The sequence below is a fragment of the Helianthus annuus genome, chromosome 1, assembly GCF_002127325.2.
Source record: "Helianthus annuus cultivar XRQ/B chromosome 1, HanXRQr2.0-SUNRISE, whole genome shotgun sequence".
Taxonomy (NCBI): Eukaryota; Viridiplantae; Streptophyta; class Magnoliopsida; order Asterales; family Asteraceae; genus Helianthus; species Helianthus annuus.
The window spans coordinates 136,937,362-136,950,193 of NC_035433.2; the positions used below are offsets into that span (position 1 = coordinate 136,937,362).

A 12,832-nucleotide genomic window follows, 5' to 3' on the forward strand; every position below is an offset into this window, starting at 1 on the left:
AAGTGTAATGTACAAAAGGGGTAATCGTACTTCACGTACGCTAATACCCTGACCGTCAGATCTGTTTGATCATCTCGCAATTAAGGTTTAATTATTAAGGGCAGATTAGTATTTTTCATTCTTGTCACAGGGGTAATTCAGACATTTACTTAAAAACAAAGAAATTACACGAGTTCGTTATCTCCAGCATCCCGGTAATTACGATCAGTATCAGTTTCAATTAATTTCCATTTTTCAAATTATAAAATTAGCGGTTATTGGTGGGCGATTAGGGCTTAATCATTTTTTTCATTTTAATGGATCCACAGAGTAGTAATGCTCGAAACACAGAAGATGTCGAATTTGAAGATGCAGAGGTCGATACCGGACTTGAGGATGCAGAGCATTATCGGAATCCGACATCAGGCAACATTACCTTAGACGATCAGACTAGTAAGTTGTAAAGTAAATGGCTGTATTAAATGTGTTGTGTTTTATCTCCATCATTTTCATAGTTATTAGTTTCTTGATTGTGTTTTTAATCACGAGTGTTTGGTTGAATGTAAGAGAAGTTTAATTTACTGGGTGGTTTTTGTTTATGCGGTATTTAGATTTTCAAGTGTTATTAATTTTACATGCGTTATTTTTATAGTGATGCGTTTTTTTTTTTTCAATGTTCCTGATTCCGAAGCGTTATTATTTTTCCATGCGTCATTATTTTTACAAGCGTTATTTGTATTGATGCGTTATTTTTTTTCAATGTAGCTGAAAGATTGTATATCCCAGAGGTAGCTTCATCATGTGTTCCTGTTATTGGAATGGAGTTCTCTTCCATAGAACAAGCATATGTTTTTTATCAGACATATGCCAAGAAGGCAGGGTTCTCCGCTCGAAAAGGAGGTGAACATCATGTTGGTGGTATTATTAGGTCTAAGTATTTTGTGTGTACAAAAGAGGGGCATAAACCACAGGCATATGATGATAATTATTCGAAGTTGTCTAAGCCATATAAACGTAGGAACAGACCGACTATTCGAACCGGCTGTAAAGCACAAATTAAGCTTTGTTCGACGGATGGGGTGTTGTTTAAGGTTGATAAGTTTGTTCAATCGCATAATCATCCATTCGTGTGCCCCAAAGACATGCACTTATTACCAGCTTATAGACATCTGTCTGAGACACAAGAAGAGATGATATGGGAGCTTGGTACATTGAATCTTGGGCCAGTGAAAGCCTTTAATATAATGAGAAAAAGATACGGCGGGTTTGAAAATGTAGGCGCAACTAAAGACGATTGCAAGAATTTTAGAGCTAGGATACATAGCTACATCGGACAGTATGATGCAGATATGGTTATCAATAGGCTGACCGATAAAAAGAAGTTTATGGTTGATTATTCATTCTTTCATTCGGTCGATGAAAACAAACGATTAACCGGCCTGTTTTGGGCCGATGGCTTGTGCAAACGTAACTATGCTGAGTTTGGAGATGTCATATCGTTTGATGCTACATTTAAAACCAACAAGTTAGTCATTAGTTCAAGCTTTTTACTGGTATTTTTTTTATAATCATCTTGTTTTTTTATATTCATTTTTTGTATTCACATTTTGAAGGTATAAAATGGTTTTTGTATCTTTTACTGGTATTGATAATCATTGTCGAAATGTGACACTTGGAGCCGGGTTGTTAGCATCCGAAAGCATTGAATCATACAAGTGGCTTTTACAATCATTTTTGAACTCATTCGGTAAGCAGCCGAATGTGGTTGTCACTGATCAGGATCCCGCGATGAAACAAGCCATCGAAGCAGTGTTCGATAAGAGTAGGCACAGATTATGTATGTGGCACATAATGAAGAAACTTGCTGATAAGGTTAGGTTCAAATAGAGTATGCGTGATTATGTTAGAACTGGCGTAATAGTTGTATTCAGTTCATATCTTTATTTGATCAGACTAAGAATAGTCATAATGCGTTATTTATTTTTCTACATGCGTTATTATGTGCTTTATTCTTTTTTTCATTACACCGTCTAAGTTCCAATTCTTTGGTTTAATAGGTCGGACATCAGCTGTGCAATAACGAAGACTTTAAGAGACGTATGTGTGACATTGTATGGACAGATTCGATTACGCCAGAAATGTTTGAGAGAGAATGGAAGCTGATAATGATTGATTTCGGTCTAACTGAGAATAAGTGGCTTGATGATATGTTTTGCATGAGATCTTCGTGGATCCCAGCGTTCTATCGTCATGAGCCTATGTCTGGGCTTATGCGGACCACTTCTAGATCAGAGAGCGAAAACCATTTTTTCTGTCAAGTTGCGAATTCTCAACTTACCCTTGTTGAGTTCTTTAACCATTTTGACGGTGCAATGGACATTCAAAGATTCAACCATCGGAAGAATGACCATATATCTAGAAATACAGTCCCGGATAACTTTTCTGAATCTACTCTAGAGGATGATGCCATGAAAATTTATACCAGGTCAATTTTTGCTGATCAACAGGCAGAGTTACAAGGAACATTGTCCGAGTGCCTTCCTATAGAGACTAAAATTGAGGACCCTTTTTTGAGGATAAGTATGAAGGATTGGAAAGCTCACGGCGACGGTTTATTAGAGGTAATAATATATACATCAGCTAGTATGCATTTATTGCCAAACCATGTTTCCTTTTTATTTTTTTTTTATTATTTTTTTTTGTGTAGGTATGTTTCAAGAAGGGCGAGGATGTAATTGCATTATGCACGTGTCGCAGGTTTGAACAATATGGATTGTTGTGCAAGCATATATATTTCGTGTTCAAGATGTTCAAAGTGAAGGAAATTCCCAACAAGTATGTAATGAGAAGATGGACTAAAGATGTGGTACCGAATGATCTTAATAATACATTTGATATTACTGTTGACGGTGATGATGCGCATAAAAAGGCCAAAGAGGTTGCGTATGAGATTATGCAGACTGGAGAGTATCTTATTGGTAATCTGATCAAAGATTTCGATCATCTACTTATAGTTAGGGATCGGATGAGAGAGATGAAAGAAATGGTTGATGAACTTCGCATAACCAAGCCCATCGACCCTAAGTTTGATAGATATTCACGGTTAATTGGTTACGAGAAACCAAACACTGACGAGCCACCTACAGTCCGTGTGCCAACCGGTATTAGAAACAAAGGACGAGGTTCACATAAGCGGATTAAATCAAAAAAAGAGAAAATTATTAGTCTAAAAGGCAAGAGAAGTCGGACATGCAGTGTTTGCAATATCAAAGGTCATGACATTCGAACCTGCGAGGTGTTAAAGGGTAAAGCTACTGCTGCTGATAAGGTTGCCAATAAGGAGGGGAGGAAAAGAAGAGCAATTCAGTTAGAGAAGGATCCTAATTTAGTTGATGAAGAGGACGAGGAGGTTGAAAGTGGTGACGAAGAGGAGTTTGAGGAGTCCGACGAAGCAGAAGATAGTGATTTTGAATGCGAAGACGAGTAGTGTTTTAACAATACAGACATTCCATATTTAATGATTTTTGTTGTGACTGAACTTTTATGTAATCTATGACATTCACATGGTTTTTTTTTTTCACATGATATGGGTGATTATATATCTCAAGAGTAATTGTTTTTTTTTACCCCTTTTTTTTTGTGATTAACCACAACCATACACAGGACTTTTTTTTTTGAAATGGAGACTTCAAGTGACCAAACACTGATTCTCATCTACGTAACTAGCGTATTAAAAGGTACAAATTCATGCGTGATAATACGTAACATGCATTTTTTTTCATATCAATATTGCTAAACCAACATTCAAAAAAGTATGAGACATCAAGTGACATAACACTGAGTCTCATCATCACAACTAGCTATGGGTGGATGATTTTACCAAAATATACCCCCACATATAAGTTCAATACACACAAAACTAGACTTTAAAACCACCATTGTTCAAAATACCAACAACACATTAGGTCATCCCGAAAATCAACAAAATAGTTATTAATCAGCCATACCACTTACTTCGGTGACATTATCTTCCCAACCTCCTTCTCGGACGTCTCCATCTTCTCTTCAACGGTCTCCACTGCATCTTTCAGATATGAGTATACTAAGTTATCTGCCGATGCTCCTTCGTCTTCTTCCACTTCATCACAATCTTCAACACCTAGCGGCCCGTTGTTGTATAAATATTCTTCCACGTCGTCGATCATACCAGAGGTTACATAATGTATGACAGGCATTTTGACAGGTTCATCGAAAATTTTGTGTCTTTGGTTGAAATAATGGCTGTATAGAAGCTGCATATTGTTTTTTGAAAAAAAACAAATTATTAATATTAATATCGTATTTAGCATAACCGTTAAAGATGTGTACATAACATACCGTTAGGAATGCAACCGGGCCATTGTATTGTGAGTCTAACTTTTTCCAACCTTGTCTTGTTCGTTTCAGCGATTCTAAAACGAAGGAGCACCAGTCCAGATTTGGAATGTCTTCCTCTTTGTCAATTGCAAGTAGAAAACTTTGTTTAACAGTTGTTGACTTTGTTATCTCTACAAACAAAGTGTTCCAGTAGGCTAGGAAATTTAGCTTGAATAATCGTCCGCCAGTGGTTTGCTCTGACATAGTTCTTGCAAGCAAAGTATGAGTAATTTTGTTTCTGTCTGGCCACTGGTTTTTGAACTCATCTATGGTTGTTTCTGCGCCTTGAGTAGCCGTATTATTCTCCACTATTGCTCCTTTTCTAGGCTTATTTTTTTCTCGTACAATAACATTACCCTTTGGAATACCAAACACGTCATGTACTGAATCTCGGGTGATTTTTATCTTGTGATTTCCTATGTTTAGTGTGCTGTATTGCTCGTCATAGTTTCGTACGAGCCAATACCCTAAACGTGTGCTTATATGATAAAGCTTTATATTAAGGACATCACCAAATCCAATGCTTTTCACATCCGCCACCTGCGCTTCAGTAAAGTGCTTAACTGTATCCAAAAAACCTGAAGGACTGCACCGTAGGCTTATTACATCATGATGATAATGATAGAACGGTCTTGGTTCTGACCTAAAAGGTTCTGCATCGGTAATCTTCCGTTTCCCCTCGATAGGATCCATCTGCTTTTCGTTTTTCGATTGTTTCTTTTTTACTGGTTCAAAGTCTTCACCATCTTGGTTAGTTGTAGTACTTGGCCTTTTTCTTGTGTTTTCACCTCTTTTGACTATCAAATTTCTAATAGGTTCTTCAAAGTCATCATCATCATCTTCTAGACTATAGTTTGTATGCTTTTTATTAACCTTTGATTTATGAGGTTGCTTTGTCATAATCGCCTGAATCGGGGGTTCAAAATCATCATCATCATCAGCAACCCCTACATCATATTCCAATACAAAGTTTTTAAAAGATGGGATGAATCATGCTAATGCTGCTTGCTATCTCAAAATCTACAACTACACAATTTTTAAGCTAGAACCGGTATGTCATATCAATATGTAATAGCTATCATACTAATGCCGCTTGTTACCTCTAAATCACCAATTTTACAATTACCGCAGAAACCCAAAGATTATAAGTTTCATATCCCAATTCACACTGTAATCTGATTCAATATTTCCATATCAATCTTGCTAATGTTGTTTGATAGCTAAAATGATTCAATTACACAATTAGATCAGACGCCCCAAATATCAAGTGGTAAAATGCCCAATTTCACAATGTAACCTAATTCCGCTAGTTTATTAAAGAGAATCATCATCTAATGTTGAGCCTGATAATCCCGCTTCTACATATTAATGAATCAACAAAAAATTATGCTTGTTCTTATCAAATAACGCTAGTTAATCAACCCTAATTTTGGCTTGAAAAACATCAACCAACATCAAAACTGTAGTTATGCCGCTAATGTGCACCGGCAAGGCAACCTAATTCTATATTTCCATATCAATCATGCTAATTTTGTTTGATAGCTAAAATGATTCAATTTCACAATTAGATCAGACGCCCAATATCAAGTGGTAAAATTCCCAATTTCACAATGTAACCTAATTCCGCTAGTTCATTAAAGAGAATCATGATCTAATGTTGATCCTGATAATCCCGCTTCGACATATCAATGAATCAACAAACAATTACGCTTGTTCTTATCAAATAACGCTAGTGGATCAACCCTAATTTTGGCTTTAAAAAACAACAATCAACATCAAACCTGTAGTTATGCCGCTAATGTGCACCGGCTTCACCGGATCATTTCTTTTCTTGCTCCTTCTTTCTCTTTTAGCTGCTTCAAGGTATAATGTAACCGCCGATTAGTTCAAGTATAAGGTTGGGACTGTCTAACAAAATAAACGGGATTGAATCGATACCTCTTAATGCCGTATTCGTCATTCTCAAGTGAAATCGATGTTCGTTACTATTTCACCGTTGTTAGTCTTCTTTCACCGACGGTCGGAATCGTCTTTTCTCCGTCGCTCCGAGTCGTTTGAAAGTCACCGAATTTTTTGATGAACAAATATGGTTATTGATTAGATACTGAGATTTAGCCGGGTTTTTAGGTATAGGAATTGACCATTTTAACCTTTGATTCAAATAATTACGTTTTAGCCAGACCCTTAAACATTTATTTAATCCCGCTTTTAATCGTCTGATCCAACGGTCAGGATTATAACGTATGTTATGTACGATTAGTCATTATGTAGGTTAACCGCCCTCTATATATATATTATACACACACCAACCAACCTTCAGATGAGTGTGGGTGAAGAATGGTGCATGGAGGTGTCTTGCGGGTGAGTGTGCTGCTGGAAAACGGCACCAGAAGTTGGTCGGGTCTCCAACTCCGGTTACCGGATCTTTTTTAGAGAGAGTAGAGAGTTGAGAGATGATTGATAATGTTTTTTGTGTGTGTTAGAAAAGAAAGATGGGGGCTAGGGTTTTAAAATGAAGGAGAAGGGGAAAAGTGGGTTAAATAGCTAGGTTTTTTAAATGGGTTGGGCCCAAGGCCCATTAGCCCGTATTCAGTCTTTCATGAACAAAGGTCTTTTTTTGGTTTTTATTTTTTTTAACAATGTAATTTTTTTATTTAATGAAATTTTGTTAGTTTTAATTAAAAAAATTAATAATTGGGTAATCATTGATAGGGCATTATTGGGCATTATCTCACTACACTCATTTATGAAAAACGCCCCATAATGCTCCTTTACTGACTGGACAGACACGTGTCGCACAACGCCCATGAGTGGGTGCATTATTCATGTGTACCACTACACATTTCTTATCATGTATGAAATGTGCAAACTATGTGGTATTTAAACTTACATAATCTGATAGTTACAATAAGTTACATTATATTTACATATTTTCAATGTGACCTAATTTTTTCTCCATCTATACGAGCCATATAGCGCATTATACGACCCATTATTTGACATGTCAGATTATTCTTTACGGGTCGTATAACTCTATACGACCCGTATAGAGAATGTGAAAATAAGATTTTATGGTATGACTTTATTAACAATGTAAAAATATAAATTCGGGTGGGGTGAGTTGTCAAGGGGAATAAGCAGGGTTTTTTTATTTATATATTTTGAATTAAGAGCTTGTGCATAAAATACAAATAAAAAATGAAAATAAGTTTTCACTAAATAAAAATATAAGTGTTGGTCTTGAGAACCCATGTAATACTTACAAAAATGAATTAGGTAAGGTAGAGTTTTGTATATAGGAAAGAGAGGTGGAGTAGATCATTACGAGGGAATAAAGAAAAAAGTGTTTTGTTGGTTATAAATTTAAGCTTTTGGTTTTATATTGGTAGTGTTTGGTATGCAGGAATGAGAGGTGGAATGGAATGAGTGATTACGAGGGAATGAAGAAAAGAGTATTTGGTTGGTCAATGGAATGGAATCACCCATTCCAAAAGATATTCCATTCCCTCAAAATCATTCCTTCCACCCCCCATGTTTTTTTTCCATTCCATTCCTCTTGCACCATTCGTCAACAACACCATAACCCACGACCTTCCCCACAACCCACCACCACTACCACCCACCACCACCCACCACCCACCACCGACGCCATTGCCGCCACCCGCCGCCACCCGCCACCACCTCACCCCGACAACCACCACCGCCGGCGCCTCCCACTCGCCACTGTTATCACCCACAGCTGCAACCAACCGCCAACGCCACTCGCCGCGGCCGCCGCCCATCACCATCGTCGACGCCACCACCACCGCCACCACCAACCGCCACCTTTGCTGCCACCCACCACCAACGGCCACCTTGTCGCCACCACCACTCATTGTCACCGCCGCACCGCCACTCGCCGCTACCACCACCACCCATCGCCGCCGCCGACACCCATCGACACCCACCGCCACCACCTATAACCACCCACAATCACTACCACCGACCACCACCACCACTCACCGCTAATTTTATTACTCCGTTTTTCTTGCCTACCGAACAATACACAATAATAATTCATTCCATTCACATGGTAACCAAACAAGACATGGAATGGTATGATCCATTGCATTCCCTCGTCCATTCCATTCCTTCCTCCATTCCATTACCCCATACCAAACAGAAGTTTAAGCGTCTCAAAAAAAAAAAAAAAACATTTCATTCCCTAAAAATCATTCCATCCACCTCATGTCTTTTTCAATGCATCTCCTCTTGCATCATTCATCAACAACACCACAACCCACCACCTTTGCCACCACCACCACTACCACCCATCATCGACGCATCTACCAGTCACCGTCACCGTCTCCGCCGTCACCCCGACATCCACCTCCGTTGCCACCCACCGCCACCACCAACCACCACCGCCGCCAACGCCACTGACCGCCGCCACCCGCCGTCTCCGCCACCACCCACCGTCGCCTCCGCCACCACCCACCACCGCCACCTATAACCACCCATAATCACTACCACCAACCACCATCACTCACAACTGATTTTATTCCTTCGTTTTTGCTTGCCTAAATCAATACACAATAATAATTCATTTCATTCCCACATGAAATGATCCAAACAAGACATGAAATTGTAATGATCCATTACATACACTCGTCCATTCCATTACATACCCAAAGTCTATTTTAAAAAATCTAACGTAAACATAATAATATAATCTATATTATATAATACATTTCCTTAGGATTAAAATGTAATTTTGCCCTTAATTTTTAAGATGGCATATCAAACGTCACTGCTATTCCCCGTGAGTTTCATCCCACTCTTCCAAATATGCCCCTTCAATTAGGTTTTAGTGATTTCTTTATGTGGCAGATGGATTCATGAAATCAAACGTATATTGGTTTCAATCTCAAATAAATGGCATTAAAAGTTAATTGATGGTGTCGATTCGTTTCTTTTTGCCTGGTTGTGTTCTCTGATTCAAGAAGAAATAAAACACGCTACCTATATCTTTCATTAAACTTCCAATTTTCAGTTGCCCTAATTTCAAGGTTTTTATTATTCAGGAATTTGGCTCGTTCAGTGATACTCCTTTCTTGATTACAACGTTTATGCTTAATTCGATGTTTTAGTGGTTTAATTTCATCAATGTTTATGTTTACCAGGTTCTGCGTTACCCGCGGCGTTTATTTGGTTCTGCGTCAATTTCATCAACTATTCTATCTTCCAAAGGTGAAATCCTAAAATTTCTTCTTTATCTATAAAGGCTGGTAAACTATTGTAGGTAGCATACCTGATAAACTATTGTTACAGCTTGCGTTGGGGCTTAGAGAATACAGTTTATCCGACAGAAGTGGGACATTTTCTACAAAGATCATATTCACAAAATCAATGTCCCGGTTCAGGCAATCGCTGGTGAACAGGATGCAATATGTCCCTCTGAAGCCGTGGTATGTATGATCTCTAATCGTATATCGTTTTGGTGTTAATGTTTATGAGAAAGTAGTTTGTAGTTATTGTTTTGAACAACCTTTTGAGTTTTCATATATCTGCATTGTTTTGTTTTGTTTTATCTATTCATTAATTTTTCTGTATTTACTAAGTATGGGCTTTCGTATGTTTGTTCAAACTGGTCTGACCGGAAGGGGTAATATTTTATGAGTGTTCAAAGCAGGTTGGGTTGGGTTGGGTTGGGTTGGGTTTAAAGGGTTATACTTTATGCGTGCTCAAAAGTCAAAACAGGTTGGATGAAGTTGTACCTTTAAGTATCAACGAGTTATTAATCTTCTATTTGCGGGTTCCTTTTTTAGATTTATTATGTAAAAGTTAACTTATTTTTATATTATTTTTATTTGTAATGCAGACATGACGGAGAAGCCTATGTTATATGATGCTTGGGATGTTGCAAACAAGATTGGAATAATCTAAGGTAAAATGTCATTTCATTTTAAAGTGGAAATGTATGCTCAATCATTTTTGCAGTTCTGTTAGTTATGTTTGTTTTTTGACTAAGAGTAGTTAATTTGGATTCAACTTTGCTAATGGCTGTTAGTTTTGTTTGTTTTTTTTAAGAGTAGTCAATATGGATTCAACTTTGCTAATGGAGCTACTTTACCTGCTTCAGTCATGTTTGTTATTTTGAGATTTTTTTTATCATACATTCTATTTAAATGATTGCATTTTTGATCTTGAAGCATTAAACGTGTTGCCGATCTGGAGGCACCATTTGATACACCGGTAGGGGTGTAAACGAGTCGGGCCGAGTCCGAGCCTTCCACTACTCGAGCTCGGCTCGTCATGCTTTTATGAAGCTCGGCTTGGTTCGAATCTATTTATTTGAGCTTGAGCTCGGCTTGTGAGTAAGAGCCAAATCTTGAGCTCGGCTCGAGCTTGCTTCGATTTCGCCTAAACGACCCAAAGCTCGGCTCGAACTCGGCTCGCCAATGTTATTACTTTGCCATTTTTTGTGATTTGTAGTGGTTCTTGGAGGGTTATTTTCTTTTTGCTTTTAATAAGTAATTAAGGAGTCGCACATGTCACATGAAACAAGTTTAAAGCCTGTATCTGGTACTCTGGTAGATGACATTTCTGCTTCAAAGTATTGGTCTTAAGTGTGAACATCTACCTGGAGCTTTTGCATATGCATCTTCAAAATCATCCTTCAATACCATGACAAAGGTAAAGCAATTTAGGTTTATTTATTGATAACATAGTAGATGATACCATTAACGGTCTGTTTTGGAAGTGATGGACTCACCTTGAAATTAGTTTTGTTTTAAAGAAAGAAGCAACAATAAACACATTCATAATTGAACTTTTGGAAAACAAGATAGTTAGGGCTATATAATTCACTTCCAAGCCTTTAACATTTCCACTTTCTTTATCTTGAGAAGTTTCTTTTTGTGTTTATAATACCCTTACTTTATAAAAAGTGTGCTTAAGGCGCACCTACGCACGAGGAGCCTTCATGCGAGGTGGTCATCGCTTCTGACACATAATGCGTGCTTCTTCGCCTCTCGCCTAGCATGGTTATGCCTCGGCTCTGGGGCTTATTGCTTCACTGCTCGTCACACTTTTTAAAACTAAGAATTGAATCCAGTTTCATTGTGGTTTGTATATTACCCTTTCAGGAATTTTACACTTTACACTAAATGGCAATGTGTTGGGGGGCTATTCAATTGACAAAACCGATGTCACCTGACCTACTTTAAAATGACAAAGGCCTGCTTTTTGATCTTCTAAGCTTCCTTTTTGTTGAACTTAAAAGAAATGTTGAGCATGATAATCATAAGATTGAATACTTTTTGTGAAGTTTTTTTCAATTATTTATTTTAATGCACATATTACTTGGCAACACATCTTGAAGTTGCTCAAGCCAAGTTGACTCCTTTTGATAAAATGCAAGATTACGTTGAAACGCTTGAAGTAAGTTTTTTCATTGAGGAAGCTTTTAGTATGTTAATAGTCTTATTAGTTTGGTTAACAAATGAGTTATTTTTATGCAGGATTTTATGGCCTTACTAGCTTACAAGGAACTAGAACAATCACCAGTGTTTCATCTACTTAGTTTGGAGTATCCGCAACATGTCGTTGAACAGAGTGTAGATCCATAAATTGTTCAACATTGAACTGCAGATGATTTAAAGAATAAAAATTTGGCTGCCCTCAATCACATTAATAGACTAACCACTTTGTTTCATTAATTAAAAAGAGGTTCTTCTGAGTTGCATTTGCCCAGCTAACATTTTTTGCATAAAGATTTCCTTTCATAGCTCACCTGCCATTAAAGGGGAAGTGAAGATTTGGGTTTGTGACCATATGTCTCAAGTTCGAATCCGATCCCAACCGGGTTTTACTGCAGTGGGTCTTCTGGCGGCGGGTTTTTCCCGAAACCAGGGATGGTGGGCCTAGGTTACTCAGTGTTGTCTGCATCGCAGGCGTATGTGGTTGTCTTTTGCCATTGGGTTACCTCGGGTAGTCGTGCCTTTATTCGTTGGTCGTTAAAAAAGCACTTTCTTGTTGTAAATTTTTAGTCTTTTGAAGCTTGAATCTTAATGTAAGCAACACGAGCTTTACGAGTACTTGTTGATCAAGTTTACAAAGCATTATCATTTATTTTGTTTTATTTCTATACGGTTTTGGCAATTTTAGCACAATCAGTCCATATAGAATCTAATTTATATATAGTTCAACAAACCTTGGATCAGTTGATGGTTTAAGTCATGTGACATAGACTACCCAAAAAGATTAAATAAGTCTTATAAATATGTTTTTTTTACCATAAAGAATGTAATTTATATTTATATTTATATATAGTTCAACAAACTTTGGATGAGTTGTTGGTGTGAGTCATGTGACATGGACTACCCAAAAAGTTAAATAAGTCTTATGATTATGATGTTTTTTTTCATTTTATGGTTTCAATTATGTTTTCGGCTCA

The 12,832-nt window shown here is 37.5% G+C and overlaps 2 protein-coding genes and 1 long non-coding RNA gene across 3 annotated transcripts; 2 read left to right on the forward strand and 1 right to left on the reverse strand.

The window, feature by feature from the left end:
* The first annotated feature begins 296 nt into the window (after positions 1-296).
* LOC110932357 (protein FAR1-RELATED SEQUENCE 5-like) lies at positions 297-2,714 on the forward strand. Its single transcript, XM_035989408.1, has 4 exons — positions 297-432; positions 745-1,504; positions 1,593-1,851; positions 2,037-2,714. The coding sequence occupies exons 1-4, from the start codon at positions 297-299 to the stop codon at positions 2,712-2,714; spliced, it is 1,833 nt and encodes a 610-aa protein (XP_035845301.1).
* A 1,133-nt stretch (positions 2,715-3,847) lies between these two features.
* Positions 3,848-5,335, reverse strand: LOC110940262. The gene is made up of 2 exons (XM_022181819.2): positions 4,357-5,335; positions 3,848-4,271 (listed from the first exon to the last, which is right to left on the reverse strand). The coding sequence occupies exons 1-2, from the start codon at positions 5,293-5,295 to the stop codon at positions 3,990-3,992; spliced, it is 1,221 nt and encodes a 406-aa protein (XP_022037511.1). The 5' UTR covers positions 5,296-5,335; the 3' UTR covers positions 3,848-3,989.
* A 3,838-nt stretch (positions 5,336-9,173) lies between these two features.
* On the forward strand, positions 9,174-12,510 carry LOC110879895. The gene is made up of 5 exons (XR_002559070.2): positions 9,174-9,443; positions 9,558-9,624; positions 9,706-9,842; positions 10,256-10,321; positions 11,898-12,510. It is a non-coding gene; the product is annotated as an uncharacterized LOC110879895 (long non-coding RNA).
* The last annotated feature ends 322 nt before the right edge of the window (positions 12,511-12,832 follow it).